This window comes from Petromyzon marinus, chromosome 41 (genome assembly GCF_048934315.1).
Source record: "Petromyzon marinus isolate PM22_M1 ecotype Great Lakes invasive population chromosome 41, UKy_Petmar_22M1.pri1.0, whole genome shotgun sequence".
NCBI classification, from domain to species: Eukaryota; Metazoa; Chordata; class Hyperoartia; order Petromyzontiformes; family Petromyzontidae; genus Petromyzon; species Petromyzon marinus.
This window is the reverse complement of record NC_133707.1, coordinates 3,070,311-3,088,910: the sequence shown is the minus strand read 5'-3', so window position 1 is coordinate 3,088,910 and position 18,600 is coordinate 3,070,311. Positions and strand designations below refer to the sequence as shown.

Below are 18,600 nucleotides of genomic sequence, written 5' to 3'. Positions count from 1 at the left end.
GTTCAAATGGAAACGAGGATGAGGGGGGCGACTGACAAGTCCACGTCAGTGCGGGCGCGGGCGCATTTACAACGAGCGTGCAACGAGATCGAGTTACAATGCAAATGCGAGGTCTTTCATTGGTCAACAAAGACCTAAAAGGTCTCGGAAAATAATTCTGCATGGCTTTCCTCAGAATATCCTCCAAACACCGGCTTTTCCTCATATTCAAAGCAAATTTAAAATGCATCACACCGATATAATTCCACTTCACGTCATAAAAAAAGAACAAACCTTGAGCTTAGTGCTGCTGTATTTTTATATCTTTAAAAATGGCCTGTACGAAAGCTGTCGTACAATAGTTTAGCATTAAGTGGGTTTTGTTCGAGTAACGTTGACAACGGTTGGTTTTCACCGATGTGAGCCACAACCGCTCCCCCTTTCTACCACCAACCCCCCCTCTTCACATCGTTTAACCTTTCCTTTAACAAATGTAACCAGTCAACCAACCCAACCAGTCCACCAGCACTCATGGCTTACTAGTGGAGGGCAGTATTGCACAATTCAAACGGGGGTGTGACCTCATATATGGGAGTAGCTGGGAGTGCCGAGCATGGCGAGTCACCCCAAGGCCCCCTCTCATCCAGCATCACAAACAAGCAGCCGCAGGCCTCGGGGGCAGAGCAAGGCCACAACACATGGGGGGCCGTGCCAGGCCCTCCGCGGCCTGTAATGCTTAGTCACGGCTCAACTCAGGCTTGGCTCCAGCCAAGTGATCCAGCTCAAAGCCACGCTTAACTTGAGCTGGCTCGCAGTGCGGTCCCAAGTCACACTCAGGATTTACAAGAGCCGAGCCCAAGCCACGGGCCGAGCTACTCACTTTTGTACACCTCGGGGTGGCTCAATCCTGAGCCGAACCGTGCTAGAGGCCGAGCCAGAGCCGAGCCACGAATAAGAATACATCCCCCCGAGTGTTGACTGCCGAGTGTTGACTGCCGAAGGTGGTCACGCCGCGCACGTGGCAGAGCGAACACGCCCTCCAAATAAAAAAAAACGACCACTTTGTGATACTGACAACAACAACAACCGCCATCCGCCACTAAGTGGCAGCGAAGTCACCGCGGCACTTGTGCCAGGTTATGTGCACGTTAAGGCCACGTCAAGTGTAAAACGCCTGCTGGCAGGTCACGGTACAGACCCATGGGTTGACTGATACCGTACCATTGTTGACACCCAGGTCGGATTTCAATACAAAGGTGAGGTTTGTCAACTGTGGGGGTCTGCCCTCCCACCCAGACTGTAGAGCACATGACCACTTAAGCACAAGTCATAGCCAGCCCTAGCTTCAGCTCAAAGTAAGTGAATCACCTGAGACTTTCCCTCCACTGGAAAAACCACATGCCTCAGACACCCACACAGTTCGATTTCTGACATATTATTGATGTAGAAGTCTGCATGACGTTTCTCCACTAATTTTAAGGTTATCTATCATGTGCTGTGTATGGTTCTTTCTCTACAAGGACTAGCATTTGTAAATTGCCAGCTGCCAATAACCAATGAAATCATTGTGGATGTCGCGATTACATTCATTGCCATGACATCTTAAATCATCCTTGGAGCGTGTTCTCTCAGATTCTGACTTACTCTTCTCATAGCTTGACACAGTTCTGTAAATTCAACCTTCAGTTTCAAATCTGTCACTTTGCGTAGCTCTCATCTTCAGCAGATCCTCTGCGATTTGAGATTTGTTCTTTATTCAGTTTTGAACATTACCCGTCAACCCTAAATCAAATATGCATTACGGAAGTTACCGCATTTTTTAAAATGGCAATATCCATTTCATCACTGTGTTCCCATAGCCATATGAGTCTGCTGCTAAGGGGCGGTCGAAAATTAAGTTAAATCTCCCGATACAGATTTTTTTTATGCCAACTATTTTGTGTTTGTGGATGTCATTTGCTTTGCTTGGAATTACACCGAGAGACAGAAAGAGGGACACATGGATCAGAACGCACGCATGTTAAAGAAATTGCGTGGTTTTTAAACACCTCGGCTTGGGCAGGACACATCTCAAGGAGCGTATTGGTTGAGACTAAGAATGGAGCGGCAGTCAAAGAGAGAAAATGCCGCAGAGGGCATCTACCGCAGAGATGCAGTGATGAAATTAGATCGTGCGTAAGAGAGCTATACGAACTTTTTGCATCGTGAGACCATAAGAAATGTAGACTGGACCACTGGTGGTGATTTGTTTGGTTGCATGTGGCTTGGACAAGCCTTCATCAGGCAGTGGATATATCAATGTTTTTCCTTCAGCTTCATTTAAGTACAGTATATTAACAATATAAAATTGTGCCTCCTAATAACAATTCCACCTTCATTTCATTGCTCAGCACATATTTAATAATCGGTAAATGTGGACTCGGGATCTTATTAGGCTTGCCACGCTTTAAACACAGGCCATAAACATTGATCTACATCGGTAAAAATTGACATTTGAAACCCTACGGCGGGACCCTGGGGTCCCGAATAAACAGAAGTGAAAATCGCAATTAATGAATAAATTTTTGGCGACTCCGTCCCACCGTGCACATAAACGCCGCGACCCACCTGGCGCGGATCATTCTGTTGTCGTGTCGTCCAAGCGCAGCAGCGAGTACAAATGCGCAAAAGAAACTAAACGTTTAAACTTCGATTAGCGCATCGTGTAGAGCTCGTTGAGAGGAACAGAGTGTCGTGTCGTTCGTCTTTAACAGACATTAAATGACGTCGCAACGCAGTTTATGCGAGAGCCAGGGGCTTATGGGACCCCGAAGTCCTGTCATGAGGTTCACTTCTCAACCGCTACCCCAAGCAGCACGCAGACAGCGTCGAGCAACCACACAGCCGCGCCCACCGCCCACGCTAGAGCTTAGCATGACAGCTCGTTTAAATTAGAGTAATAACAAGCACCAACTGTGTTACGTTTAACATTTTTGAAAGTTAATTCAAAACGAGTGCGAGGAAGGGGGAAAAGTAGCCGCAAATTTCCCAGAATAAAAAACCCAGAATAAAAAAAACCCCATCGGGGAACTGTTTCTTAGCAAGCTATTCCACAAACGAAGAACTCTGGCTCAACAATGTGGGCACTTAAAACCAGGCCACACGTACCTTCCTACAGGCCGACTACAAACCTTAACCCTTACCCTTGAAAGGTGGTGCGCGTCCATATACAACAACACAGCCACCTCGTAAATAGTGTTACCATAATGAAACGGTGTGTGGGCCCTTAATTGCAATATCCCAGGAGTGCCTTAAATAAGTGATACGTGCACAAAGACCCATCTCTCCTGAAACTTTATCTCCTGGCAAAACCTTGTAAGCAGAGTTCAATGAACCAACGTATCGCATAGCACGCTTCAAAAGGCTCCGAGCTACAAATCCCAAAAGTGCACCTTAGCAGGCTATGATTAGGTGTTTGAAGGGTTTTCCTTTAAAGACAGTTGCTGATCACACCGCCTAAAAACATCAAACGGCCAGCAACAAACAGAATTATCATAGTTATAATAGATACGAGCCAACACGACTCTTATGCGAGCTTAGGAAACGAGAGGATGGTGGGGAATTCCAAATAGGACCAGTGCAAGGGAAGAAGACGAAACCGAAGTGTTGCGACTCGCAGTATGGCGCACGAGTCTGTGTGTGAATGTGTGAGTGCGGGGGGAGCGGTAGTGTCGCGGTTAGTACGCTGCACTACGAGCCCGGCAACCTGACATCGTTTCCCGCTCACGGCCAACACCTGTGCCAATTATCTTAACCCTTCTTGGTCCTCCCCTAAGTCAACTCAGCCTCAAATGAATACCTGCTACAGTGTGTAAACATCACCACTGGGGAGACAAAGGCAGTCGGGTGTGGTGCCGGCCACCCCTCCCCCTTGTGCCGTGCCGGTCCTCATAGGTGCGCGCTAAAAACACTTTCTCCGAAAGTATTTTAAGGCTAAAAGGGGGGGTCCCTGTGTCTGTGTGTGAGTGAGACAGTTGGCGACCGAGTGTGTTGTTGTGACCTGCGCAGCGTGACGATGAAACAGAATGGATGAAATGAAACAGTCTGGTCTGGGGAAGACAGGGTAGTCCGACCTGGCCAGAAGGCGTGGAGATTCTGGAACGCTGTCCAACGGGGAGATCTTCCTCGGTCGCGTTTTGTAACCGTTACATTCAAAGCTGGACAATGCCGCGTTGTTTTCACGTAATGACGTCATCTTGCGACGTCACAGCTGTTACCACTGTGTCCACCCGATTGGGTTTTTTTTACGGCAACGCCTTCGTCGATTCGAAAATCACGAGCCAAGTGAAAAAGTAAATTATCTTCGTGGCAGATGGTCGCCCACCTTGCGCTGCGAGCGGCTGGAATACGCATGCTGATACCAGAGGGCAGCTCACTGGGACCGGGAACATCCGTGGAATGCATAGGCAGGAGTCGCACATTGGTCTACTGTGCCACCCTGAATGTGCACATCCGTTCACACAGAGGAGTGGTGAACACTCAAGGGCCTACGGGGGCTTAGATCCCGTCTCGGTCGCACTTTTGTGCGGACTTTGTGTGTTCTCCCCTTGTTCAGCGCGGGTTTCCTTTCATAGCAAAAAAAACCCAATGTGAGCTGGTATTGGACAAACACACTGAACAATTACCTCTATTTGGACGAGACAAAGACCAACATAGCCCCCCTACTAGGAACACATGGCAGGACCCTCCAAAAAAAAAGATGGTATTTTAGAGATGGTTTTCTGGGTGTAAACGAGCGTAATAAATAATAATGCATTACAAAGCTCATTACCACAAAGAACCCCCCCCCCTCGATAGCCTGAACAGACTGTTGGGGCAAGTGCTGTTAGCGAGCAGCACCAATAAAGGCCGGCACGGCACACGAGGGGGTGGGTGGCCAGCACCACGCCCGACCGCCTTTGTCTACCCAGTGCCTGATGTTTACACACCGCACCAGGTACTCATTTGAGGCCGAGTCAACCTAGGGGAGGCCCAGGACCGGTTCAGATATTCGTCACTGGTGTGTTGGCCATGAGCAGGAATGGAACACGGGTCGCCAGGTTCATAGCGCAGCGCGCTAACAGCTACACTACCGCTCCCCATACATAACCATGCGCATCAGCACACGCGCACACACGCGCGCAAACCCGGGGCAATGATGCAACGGCACGACCCCCCCCCCACTACAAAAACTTGCAAATGCGCGCGGAGCGAGCTCACCAAATGGCACCCGCGCCACTTCCAAGAGCTTTCACCCTGGGATGGGCGGGTGAGGAGGAGGGGGGGGGGTGGTTGGGAGGACCGAAATCAATCACCCAGCACCGACCGGCGAGTGCCGTATCGAGCTGATGAATGATCCCGCTGCACTGTACGGTGGGTGTAGTCGTGGGATTGGCTTGTGGATTGTGCGGCACTAAGAGGTGTGCGGTGGGGGGGGGCCCATGGATAAGCAAGCAGCCATTTTTGTAAAACATTTAATACCTGCACAATGTTTTAACAATGGCTACATTGACTTCGCATGGAACATAATGCCCCCTACTTAACATTTTAAGCGCAAATTCTGGTTTCATAGTGCTCCACTTTGGAATGCCCTCAGCCAGTCTCTTTTTTTCCCCCCAAGCTTTCCCGTTGCACATTAACAAAAAAACGCGTTAACCATTCTCTGTTAACAGCTCTGATAATGCTGTATATGTTGCCGGCCGCTTGACGCTTTGGGTCTTTGGGCCTGTGTGCAGTGCGTAACAAAAAAAATCCCGTCGTTGCAAAAGAAATGTAATGACAATAAAAATGCGTTTTTTTTTTATTCGGGTTACCAGGGTGGTGCACGGAATATGACGGCTCGTCTAAATCAAGATTTGACAGTGCGCGCGGCAACGCTGACCGACCCAACACGACGGAGGGACAGACGGCGCCGTTCCCGAAACAAAACGCCGGTTTCGTCGAGATCGTCCAAAGGCACAGCCGTCGCGCAAATAACAGCTGGTGGAAAACCCCACCAGGGTGGAAACGGGCCAGGGCTGCGACGGCTGGGGCCCCCTCTCCGCCCACCCTCCCCAGTCGGTGTCATTCCACCCAAGAGCCCGTGGTGGCACAAAGCTGCCGTCTCGACCTCGCTTCGTTCGACGGCTCTGGCCGTGGCAGGAGTGGACCAAGCAAGGCAGCGTGGCAATCCGGCAAAAGCCACGTACAGTGAGGGCGGGCACGAGTGTGCTCGCTGCAGCGTGCCCCGGGGATTACTACACCCAGACAGCGGTGGACCGGTCCCGTTTAAATGTACTGCACATTTAAACGTGGATCTTTTTTTTTTTGCGGTCGATTAATTCCTTAGTGCAGTACGTTGTCAACAGATGGTGGTGCATAAACAGTTGCTGTGCTGTACTAATATGCTCCTACGTCTACTGCTCCCCGCCTTCAACCCGCGTAAAATACGGTTAAGTAGGCCGCTCTACCCACACGCCGCGGGGAGGTCCTCATCCAGCAGTGGATCGACAAAACGGCTGTACGTTAATCTTTACAGAAATTGGGAATGTTAAAAGACTGCAGTGCGCTAAATCTCCCACCCCTTCCCCTGCTGTGCAACGTGGTGCACTGCACGCATTCATTTCCGATGGGAATATGCCACATCATTCAAGCCAAAGGATTGGATACATTGTGTTCTTGGTAAGAGGCCAAAAAAGCCGGTTAAATGTCACGGATAAAGTATTCACGTGCTCGGTCAATTAACTAATGTATTGACACTCACCTCTGATGGCCCACCTTTGCTAATGACCACATTCACTGTATTTCCAAATTACATTCGTTAACTTCCTTTTTTTAATCTGGTACATTTGGTATACGCGTGCCACTCTCATGGCGCAAGGCTATCACCAAGGCGCTGGGCTTCACAGTCTGAAGTGGTTACACGGGAGGGGGCGATGTTGCCGCGTGTCATCCCACTTGAGTAATTTGCGGGTCATTTTTCAAACTGCGACCTTAATGGCGGCACAAGATGGGCCTCCTAGTCATTAATTGCACAACGGGGGACCTTAAACTTCCACTGCGAAACGGACAACGCGTAGTAGTTTATGGTTAACACACCATACAGCGATAATAACCAGGGCTGCCTGCTGAACTCGAACCGCAAATCTTTGCAACAAAGGGCGAGCGCGCTACCTCTGGGCCATGCCACCGCCCCTTTGCAGTAACCACGCTTCTCCAACTGACAACTCCGTGCGCTTGAGATGTAATGACATATTCCCGGACGCGGTGAACGCTCGCAATTGAAACAAACCCAAGACGCCTAAAGTGCGCGTTGTACTTTTTTGTGTTCTGAATAGAGGCAGCGGCTTTGATCAAATCACCCGGAAGGAGCCAGATTTCATCAGACCTCTGAAGCAAAGCAGGATTGAGACTGGATAGGCGATTGGGTTCGTGACCTACGCATTGTGTGTGGCTGTGGGGTGGTGCTACATTGTAGGCAGCTGGGTTGAAATACACCATACTGCTATGCTCCCCACACTCACCAGCATGGTGAAGTATGGTTAAACAACCCCCAAGTCCGACACGGTGTGGAAGAGGCGTTCATCCAGCAGTGGATTGACGAAGGTCTGTAAGTTACGATTCATATATCTCACAGAATTCTAATCTGGTTCTATTCCGTGTTGCCAGGAACCGCAGTAGTTGCCAGCAAAGCTGCGAGATATTCCCCTTCAATAAGCGTCGAATCTCGGGGTAGTTTTGTCTTTCATTTAAAAATATATATATTTTGAAATAGGCCATCGTTCTAGGAATCGACGACACACGAAAGGCAGAGTATCCTCTAATAAACGTCTGTCGCCCCTCGTGTCTGCTCACAATCGATCCGACCGATCTTCCTTGCCCATGGCTCAGCGGCAGAGCGGGCAGACCGCAATCCGAAGGCTGCGAGTTCTCATCCTCGTTGGGAGTTGACTCGGGTCCATCATTCTTCTGGGGTTGATAAAAAATAAATAGAAATAATACCACTTTGTGTGGAAATTAACAGTGGTTGTGGAGCTATAGATAAACTCGCAACCCGCCATAGGAATGTGGAATTTCCACCGCTGGCTCAGGCCAGTGAACGGGACACGAGCACTGCCTCGATGCTCAATTCAGGAAATCGCTCTGACATTGACAGAGCGCAAACAGGGTTTGTTTTTTTTATCAGCAAAGTAAAGTTTTATTATGAATGTCGCTTCCGTGCTCTGTGCCGTCCCTCGTGAGTACACGGTGCCCTGGTAATCGCAGCGCTAAATCATGGTCAACAGCATGTCGTGCCCTTCACTTACGTAATAATTTGACCTCGCAAAAAAAACCCACAGAACGTCCCTGCAGCTACAATAATATTAAATAACGATCATCATCATCGCGTTTACACGGCGATTGCTCATATGCATCAGTATCTCAGAGCCCATTCCATAACATCTCAAACATTCAAAGGGCACCCCCCCCCCCACTGCACCCCGATAGCTGTGCCTGTGTGGCACAAGGTGACCTGCAAGTGGGCGTTAGTCTGCCAGTAAGGGTTAAGGGGGGGGGGGGGTGATTAATACGAGTTTCCCCAATCGAGTAATTTTTCTATTTTAGCAAATTTAAACTGTGGCACATAGCACCCCCATCCCCGCACAGCACTGTACGTGTAACTATACTTATGTTGTCTGCAGAGGCGTTTCACAGTACAGGCTGATCTATTTATAGATACCCCACTCACGTAATAGCGAGACATTGTTGAGAACAAACCCATTGTATTTCATTGCCTCTACACGTCTCCAACCAATCTCAAAACACCTATCAAATTTAAAAGCGTCGTTAAAAATAAAAGTCTTGACATGCTGGCAAACTTATCAAATGAGACTTTTTTGTATCACGGAAGAATACCATGGTCGCTGCTGGAATGACATATCTCCGTCAGCATGGGTTTCAGAAGACGGAGACCCCATCAGGGGACGGATTGCAGAGACATGGCTCGACAGGTGGAGTGGTGGCGCAGTGGTTCGCACCTTGCACTACGAACCCGGAGAGCCAAGTTCGATTCCGGGCCACGACCAAGATCAGTGGTGAGTGACACAGGTTCCTGACACCCTTATTGGGTTTTGTGTGTTTAGTTTGTTGTCCTTCCCCCACACCTCCAATTGGCATGGTTTACTACGTAGGGTGTGAAAGAAGTTTAACATAACATTCACCAACCCACATACTGACAAGCGTGAAGTAGGATCAAGTAACCCCCCCAACTCGCATGGCATAGGGAGGCCTTCATACAGCAGTGGATTGACAAAAAGTGCCGTAAACTATAATTTTTATATACGATGCCTTCTATCGTGACGATGGGCAAAAGTTAGGCTGATAACTGCAATCTTAACAGTCAAAACATTCACGTAGTTAAATTAAAGTTTTGTTTGTCCCAGCTTATCACGTACAGTAGCAGGGTTAGCCCCGGTTTAATAAAATAAAGAAGCGGACATAACACACCTCTCCTTCCAACATCTGTCCCTCCAAGTAAAAAAAAACTATGTTTTACACATCCCATTAGCCACACGGCCTTCTGGGGAGTGCATAATTTCAGCAACTTTGGTTCAACACAAGCAAACTCTGGATCGGTTTTGACATTGTCAGGCTTGCTTGAACTAATGCTGATGAACTGCCAGATGTTTCTAGGCAGGGACCCCTCTTTCTCTCCGAGATAGGGGTCCTCAACAATCACCGTCATGTGTCGACACAGCTCACGCTGTTTATTTTAAAAATTAAAGTCCATCAATGCCATAAATGAAGAAGGCAGCATTTTGTTGATGTCTACCGCTCCGTGAAGTAACTAAACACCGTCTGGCAAGCCCGCGAGTGCCACTGGGTCTACCCATCACTGGGTCTACCCATATTTGGGTCACGGCGTCACATGACACAGCAGCGTGGGGACCAGGAGTGTTGAGTATTCGACTGCTCTGGCCGGGCAGGCGGGCGACCCTGCTGCGAGAATACAGGTTCGCAAGAACGACAACTTAGAAGGCATCTCCCCCCCCCCCCCCCCAAGGTCCATCATCCTCTAGGGGCAATTTTTGGATGATCGTTGCAAACAACCATCAACATCTAACGCATTAACCACGAGCGTCTCAGGCAATTTGGCGGGCAAAAGAGTGGGGTGACACAGAGTTGTCTAGCCAGTGTTTGCTTTACATCGATGGGTCTTACAGACTGTAACAATCTTCTTAAATGGATCAATGACCCATCTCACCACACCACAACACCCAGGTCACCCTTCAAAATGAAACCGCCAGATTCTTCAAATGAAGAGAGCACGATTGTCAGAAGTCACTTGAGCTCTGTCTGCGACCTGACTGCAAGATGCCATTCCCAGTTGCCCCCTGGAGGTGACAGCGATCAGATTTATCTGGATTCTGGATGAGATTTTGACAATGGGAAACACTGCAATAGCCGTCGCCGGTGATTAATGCTGGCAACGATTGCTCAAAAATTGCCCAAGTGGACCATGGCCTCAAGAGTGGAGAAGCAGGGGAGAGTGTGGAAAGGCATATTTGGGTGGCTTTGGCAAGACATTTCTCTCTGCCAAAGGGTTGAAAATCGTACACAGAACTTCAGACACTGTTTATCAAACACAGCAAGCTACCATGCAAACACATCTTCTGAATGGCCAATCACAAAAGCGCCAGAAAAAATACAAATACTATTAGCTCACGGTGCACAGCTGTGCTCTGTCGTTGCTTCTTGAGCCGGCCATAATATGTATGCTACTGGTTTGTGTGGACCCATATCTAACAGACTGGGTCCTTGGCTACAAACATCTGGGAGTTCACCGGCATTTATAAAGGAAAGGCAATGCCTTCTGAGACAATGATGAAACCAGTCCACAGTTTGCTTGTCTTAAAATAATTTTGCAAAAATCATGCAATCCCAGAAGGCCGTGCGGCTGATGGGATACATAAAAAAACTTGCGGTTGTTTTGTGTGGAGGGACAAATACGTGCAGGAGGCCGATTTATTGTGTTACGTATGTAGGCAACCACATTGGTGTCGATGCCGGTCAGCGGCGGGCGAGTGGTTCTTTGGGTGTGTCCCGCTACACTTACAGATGCGGTGGCGTGTGAATGATCCTCAAGTGCCTGCAGCCAAATCCCTTCCCAGCCTCCAGGAATGCACTTCCCGCCTTCCTCACAGATCACTCGCTGCTGCTCGCAATGCAGACCGCAAACTACAGGTCCGCCGCAACAAAGACTGCCCCCACCGCTCCCATCCCCTGCCACTTGGTTCACCGCTGCTGGCTTGTAGCATTGCACGGGTATGGGGCAGCCAAACGCACACGCAGCACAGCGACGACGCCCCGTTTCAGCCTTCTGCACACGTACGGGGGTCAAAGTTCTGTACGCGAGCACCTATTAAAACTGGCACGGCCTTTGTGTGAACGTGCCTCAAAAGTCCCTGCGTCACACGGTGCTCATGTGTACACGCTGCACCAGGTGCTCATTTTAGAATGAGTCGACACCTGGCGAGACTCTGTACGGATCGGAAACCACTCGCCAATGTTGTCAGCCGTGGCCAAGAAACTCGGGTTGCCGGGTTCATAGCGCACTACGCTACCACACTGCACCACGGCTCAAACACACGCACGCACGCACGGGCCGACGGACACACACTCAGTTGAACAATTACAGTGTCTGTGCAGATGAGTTTTCAAGCGGTACAATATTGACAAACGGTTTATTAGGGGTTTGAGCAGCGTGCTGCTCATCCGCTGTGCGGGCTTGCAACCCCGTCCCCGACACATTCGGAGACAGTGGGCTCCCCCCTGCTTAACTGTCCAGTGCAAATAACCACGGCAGCACATTCTCAATTGCTTGCACAATGGGACTCGGGCAAAAAATGTTCAAGCACCAGGATGTGTGACGCGCACTGAAGTGGAGCTTTACGCGTTCACATCAGTCAGATGGACAGGGCGGCGCGGCGCTGACACTGGTGCCTCACAGCAACAAGTTCCCGAGTTCGAGTCCTGACTCGGTGTGGAGTGTGCATGTTCTCCCCCCCTGTTCCGCGTGGGTTTCCTCCGGGTTCTCTGGTTTGCTCCCCATAGGCCAACAACACATACAATGTACAACTGTGGCGTTGTTTGGTCAAAACTCAATTGGGATCACACATGGCATCAGCAACATCGCCCCTCCTGAAAACGTCACGGTGAGGTTTTTTTTTTGGGGTAAACAAAGCGTCGTAACAAAATAAATAAATTGCTGGCATTCATATATATGGGTAGCCGTTAAAACGTTGGCGAATAATTTATGTTAATGCTTCAGAGCGAAGCCAGACATTGAAATTATGACTAACCACTTAGGCTACATGTTCTGTTGCCTAATTGAATAATTGATATAATTCTGCTCGCGTTATTAAAATTGATCTGATCCCCGCTCAAACGCAGACCGGTTTCAGTGACGATACCTCCGCATCATTGCTATGGAGACAAAAAAAAAACTATTGAATTAACCAAGTTAAACAAATGTGGACATTACAGGTATTGATGAGGCAGTAATAAAACATATTTGAGTGAACACAGTGTCTCATTGTAGCGAGCAGCAAACCACGCAGGACATTAGCATGCACGACACCAATCCGGCACGAAGGTTACCATGACACGCGTTAACAGTTGTGGCGGCTATATAGACGACGTCTCGAAACGAGGCATCTGCAACTGCAATTCTTCCTCGGCTCTTGAAAGTCTACCGACATGCGGGGGACGCGTCGGGGAAACAATGAACGCATTTCAAGGGCGGCACCGTAAGATCGAGGAAGTAATTTTGTCCTTATTCTGCGCACAACAATTCTGAAAGATCGTGCGGCGTGAAACCTGGACGGACGATTAAAATTAAATTTGGCGAAGGGCTCAGGCGTGGCAAAGCGAATGATATTTTGATGCGCGCAAAGAGCAATGATGATAACACAGCAATAACTGCACATCGACGTCAAGAAGTCACAAGCGTCGTTCGGAAATCAACACGCTCACCGAAATAGCGGACGGTGGGGGGGGGGGGGATTTCGTGACACTTCAACGGACTGCAACGTGGCGGCGGTGACAACACTCGCGCCTCGCAGCAAGAATATCCTGGGTTGGATTCCTGACTAGGGCACCTTTCTCCGTAGAGTTTGCATCTTCATCCACCTGTTACGGGAAGGGTTTCCTCCGGGCTGTCCAGCTTCCTCCCACAGAAAAAAAAACACACACATACTACGTAACTGATATTGGCCAAACATCCCAATGCTGAAAATTACCTGCAGTTTACTCAATTGGGATTACAAAGCAACAAGATCGCCCCCCCCCCCCCTAGTGTGACAACTTGGCAAAAAAAACGCTCTGACAAAGTATCTTGAGACTAAATGAGGCTTTCTTGGGTAAAAAAAAGGCCTCACGTTAATATTAAATTGTCATGTCAAGCAGAAGGACAGACAGCGGGGACGGTTCACGCAAGCAACCGCATCGAACGCTGGTCGGTTCCGCCCCCCGCGTGATGGACCGAACAATCTTTTGTCCGACGCTACCACAGTTTGATTTAAGTGAGCGATGAGCTTGATAGGAGCACCGTTTGCAGGCGATTTAAATACCCGCAGCCCACTGCTGCAGTTTGGCGGGTCGCCTACAGCCGGGAGTGCGGTTCCCACACAGCTTCCGAGCGCCTGGCTTGGCTGCCATAGCCGTCCCCACCCACAGGATTGTGGGAATTCCACAAACAGGGCAAACGAAATATCCTCCGTCGTGACCTTCACCATAATCAAGTTTAAGCTGAGGGGGGAGCAGATTCAAGGGAGAGCATGTTAAACGCACAGCGCTACATTATTTGGGCGGCTCGGTAAAAACCGGTCAACATTTATCTGCTGGGAACTAGGCGCAGACAATAACTCGTTCGGCAAGTCCAACGGCAATCATCCCAATTAGAACATAAACGTATAATCAAAACCTCAATTAAATTGGACTAACTCGGGAATGTCTTTATAGCAATGACGAGGAAGGTGCCACTCGATGGGGCCGTGCTACTGTGGCGCCACTTATCATTGCATAAAGGCACGACGAAACTCGCTCCCATGCCACCCTGGAACGTGAAAAAACACGAAAAACAACCACTCATTTTTGTCGTTTGGGAATGATGTAAGACAATTCAAGAGTCGCCTCTGAACGATCAGGGCCTCTCGAGCAAAAAACAATAATTATTATCATGTATGTTTTTAAACTACGTGGCACATGATTATTGCAGCATTTGTCTGCACATCTTTCTGCCCATCGTAACACATGCAGCGATGGTTAATACAAGCAGGAGCCACCAAATGGGAGCATCCTTATTGAGAACATCGTGTCAACGATTGCAATATCGATAACTCTGTTCCTGCGGGAGCCAGAGCGGTGAAATGTGCACGGGTAGCACTGGCAAGGCAAGGGTTGGCGTCTCAAGCACTACCCGATATCGCAACCGTCGCACACACGGAACGGCAAGAGCAGAGCAAGAGAGAGAGACTCGATGGTCTGCATAAACGTGCTGCGGGTTAGTGGTTCCCAACGTGTATGGACTCGCGGATCATTACCACAGCTCAAAATTATTTTTTTGCAGGCCACCATGAATCAATTCCACGTTCAAAATTACAACTACTCCAACCAATGCCAGCAATTGGCAGATTCATTCAGCAGTCGGCTGTGTTGACGAGTCGTGAATACAATCTAAATAATGGAAGTTCTACTTCCTACAGCCTTGCAGGTCCACCCAGGAAGCACCGCTCTCGATGTGCGACTCGCAAGTGAACACGGATGCGAGTGACATCATCTACACCAATGAATGTCCCTATCCTGCCACATGTTTCGTGTGTTGGCCTTCACCCACCCCCCCACCCACACCTCCGATTAGCACCGTTAGCTAAGTACTGCGCGAAAAAAGTTAAACGTACATACGCCGACCCTGATCGCGCCATTAAACACTGCAGACAACTGGCAGGAAAACTGACAGGGATTATGCAGGCTTTGTGACGAGTCGACGCTCGCATCCCCGACCAGTTCAAACCGCAGCCTCAAGCGGCGGCGCTTCGCCAAGCGACGTGGCACTGCCAGGTGTCGAACAGCAGCATTGAAAAAAATATATGTTTAAGCTCTCTCTGCATTTCTCGATTGGTATCATTATTAATGTATCAAAGAGGTTTCCCCTTCAAGTTTTGCAGTGGCGGCGGCATTGGCAGTGAAGAGATTAACAGGTACCGCACTGGAATTGCAAACTGGTACGTCGCCGGTGCCATTCCATCTCCCGGCGCGTCAGCCGAAATCATCGGGGCAAGTTTCTCAAAACCCTGCCGCCCCTCCACCGCCTGTCCGCCCAGCAGTGTAAACAGGACTCACCCCAGTGGTGGTGAATTGGCACCCGACGTGTGGTGGGTAAAAGTGTGGGTACACCCACCTTTTCCAACACGTCTAGTCAATGCGGAAGAGGAGATCAAATACCCTGTATGGCTCCCCCTAGCGGAAGCCCTTCCGCCACCAGTGGTGTGAGCGATTGCAGGGCCGCACCTTCGCCTTTGGCGCTCTACCCCACGGTAGCAAGATGTTAGCTACCTCGCCTGGTATACAGGAAGTAGTGGGTTCGATCCCGATCATGATGCTTGCTGTATATATTTTTTTTATATGTTCTCCAAGTGGTGGCGTAATTTTTCCTCCGGGTCCTCCGGTTTTTCCCTCCACATTTAGAAACATGAACTTAAGAGTAATTGGCTGTTATAATTCTCCACCTGATAAGCCACTTCGCTGCGCTATCATTTGTGAGAGCCAGGTCGCTTCTGAAGAGCTACATAACTCAGTGGGCCCTACCTGGTAAAATAAAATAGTTTAGTTTAATGGTTTATAGCTTCATGTTAGGCCAAAGCAACCTGGGCAGGACAGACTATCGAGCAGCAGTACGAGTTCCAAAGGCTCGTCTTGATGTCTGCTCTTGCGAGGGTGGAGAGGGCATGTTAGACACGAAGGTAAAAGGAAAGGAATTTGTTTTCCTGACTCGCCTTTTTTTCCTTAAATTCCATTCTCAGTTTCAGAGACACCCCCCACCCCCCCAACGTTGAGCAGGCCCGAGTAATATAATGTGTGTGTGCGCGCATGCACATTTGTAACGTTCTTTTCTCTTGCACAAAATAACGAGCGGGCATCTGCACGCTCTCGTCCACTGCTGCCCATTGTCCAATAATTGGCAGCAGTAAAGAGCGAAAGAAGTTGAACACACGTACACACAATTGCATGCATGCAATCACGTGACAGCAGCGTTCACTTCGCTGCTGCGCAGTTTGTGGTCGTTGCATCGAACTGGGACCCACTTTTAACGGAGAGGGTACTTGGCTCTCAAATAAAGTAAGATTTTATTTTGTATTAATCTGTGGCACTTTTCCTGACATAGACCAGCCATGCAAGGGCACCCCCCCCCCCTCCTCCCTTTGCCGACAAACATCTGGCAGTTCACCAGCATTGGTTCAAGCCGAGTCTGACTCTGGCCGATGAGACACTGTATCAAACCTCAGAGAGTTTTGCCTGTGTTGAGAACCAACGCTGGTAAAATTATGCACCCTCAGAAGGCTGTGTCGCTGCCGGGATGAGTAAAGAAGATACTTGTATATATTTTCAGTGCGGAGGGACATATGTGGGGGAGGAGAATAGTGTGCCTATTTATTTTGTTAAGTAGCCATTTTAAATCGACGCCAAAGAGAAATACAATTTTTTCTTGCTGTGGTTTTTCACACCTGATGACGATTGCTTTGTGTTGCAGTCGAAACGTCGTGAGAATTTTATTGTTTTATATATTTTTATTATTTTATTGTTTCCCTTCTACGTGGTGACTTTAACGAAAGAACCAAGAATATAAATACACACCTGTTTTGATTTTAAAATCAAGGCCTTAATCAAACCTTTCGAATGCTTCACTACAGTTGAGTCAAACCACATTAAGCCGTATGAAGTCGGTCTTGGAAACAAAGGGAAGTCACGTGGAAAGACCTTTGCACTCACAGTGTTTGCATTAAATTTAACTTCGACGCCTGGGATACGTTAGGACGTCATCATCTGGGGACTTCATTTGCAGCTTCGCAGCGCTGGGTCTGTTTTCCGTTTTACACAATAATTACATCGTGGCATTCCACACCGGACTGCGGCACCACCTCTTGGAGCAGCGCTTTGCTTTACGGTAAAACAGCGAGCACCGTTAAGCCTAATGAGATTTATATAAGCAGAGATTCCTTTAATATGCTTACACTGAAGGAACATCACGTTAACCATCACCCGAGGACAGTACATCGATGCCCGTACAGTTTTCCTTAACAAAAAGTTCATAGTTCATAGTTCATTTATTTGGTATAGCCCTGTGAGCCATTCGGCTCTTGAATCGGGTGCAACCGCAACAAACAAAAAACATGAACAAGAAAACATCTTAAAGTGATTATGTGACTGTGCAAACAGAAAATACAGGAAAAAAATATCAAAAGGCCTTTCAGATGTACAGGACTCTCTGCATGATACACAATGAAGCACAAACCGCAGGAAGAAAAACTATTCATGAATTTAAGAGAAACCCAATGTGAAATCAACGAGACTTGACACACGTGACGAGCGCTGCCTAGAAAGCAATCCGTTGTTAAAATAAAAGTTAATTTACCATCACCGTAGGATTAATCTTTTTTTTACGGGTTACGTGTGCAGTCTTCAATGTGTCAATCCATGGCGGACAAGGGTTGTGTCAGAAAGCCCTCAAATATCCAGAAGCAAGCCAAACATCGGCGTAAAGGCCGCACACCAAACGCGGGGCCCCGTCTCCAGTTCTCACTATAAGAAATCCTCAACGCAGCTCCTCCAGCCGTACAGACGGACGGACGGACACACGCAATGTCAAAGGTGGCACAAGCGCATAGAAACCACACGTTTTTAAAAAACCATGTAAACGAGCGTTATGACCAAATCACCCGGAATATGTCCAGTCAGATCTCAGAAGCGAAGCAGGGATGAGGCTAAAAAAGCACTTGCTTGGGTGAGTGCCCAGTGTACACGTCACATGCTGGATGTCGTCACTGGCTGTGTTGTGGACAGCAGGGCAGTAAAATACATTGCTGTACTGTACTCAAATACCCCCCTATGTATGCACCCCCCCCACCTTCACCAACCGGAATTAATCAGCGTGGTAAAGCAAGTTCAAAATAAATTCCAAAACACGCAAGGTATGGGGGGGGAGGGGCCTTCATCCAGGATTGGATTGCGAAAAGGGCTGTGCATGTACGAAAGGCAAGCGAGACTAGAAGTCGATTTTTGTGAGGGAGACCTGCAAACATTAAAAAATGCAGAAAAATAGCACTTGAAAAATTAACTAAACAAAACTCAATCATTATCGTCAGGCACGATCCATCCACTGCTGGATGAAGAGCTCCCAAAGCTGCCTCCACCTCCCAACGATTGTGCAATGCAAGCGTTCACCCAGTACCAGCACATGATTGATTCGATGTCATCTCTCATCTCCCCGGTGGCTTCCACTACTTCCTTACTCTTGACCAGCGTCCCTTCTGGCCATGACGTGCCCTGTCACAACCCACCTACTTTTTTTTTTCGTCCTGACGAATG

General features: G+C 48.7%; 1 protein-coding gene across 14 annotated transcripts in view; it reads right to left on the bottom strand.

The window, feature by feature from the left end:
* LOC116951079 (ankyrin repeat domain-containing protein 17-like) overlaps positions 1-18,600 on the bottom strand; it is a 112,092-nt gene that overhangs the window by 62,633 nt on the left and 30,859 nt on the right. Inside the window, exon 1 of one of the 14 annotated variants that reach the window (XM_076073233.1) lies at positions 13,116-13,423. The exons of the other annotated variants lie outside the window; for them this stretch is intronic. Within the exon in view, the coding sequence (XP_075929348.1) occupies positions 13,116-13,238 (123 nt within the window). The 5' untranslated portion in view covers positions 13,239-13,423. Of the gene's footprint in view, positions 1-13,115; positions 13,424-18,600 lie in introns of those variants that run through there. 14 annotated transcript variants of the gene reach the window in all.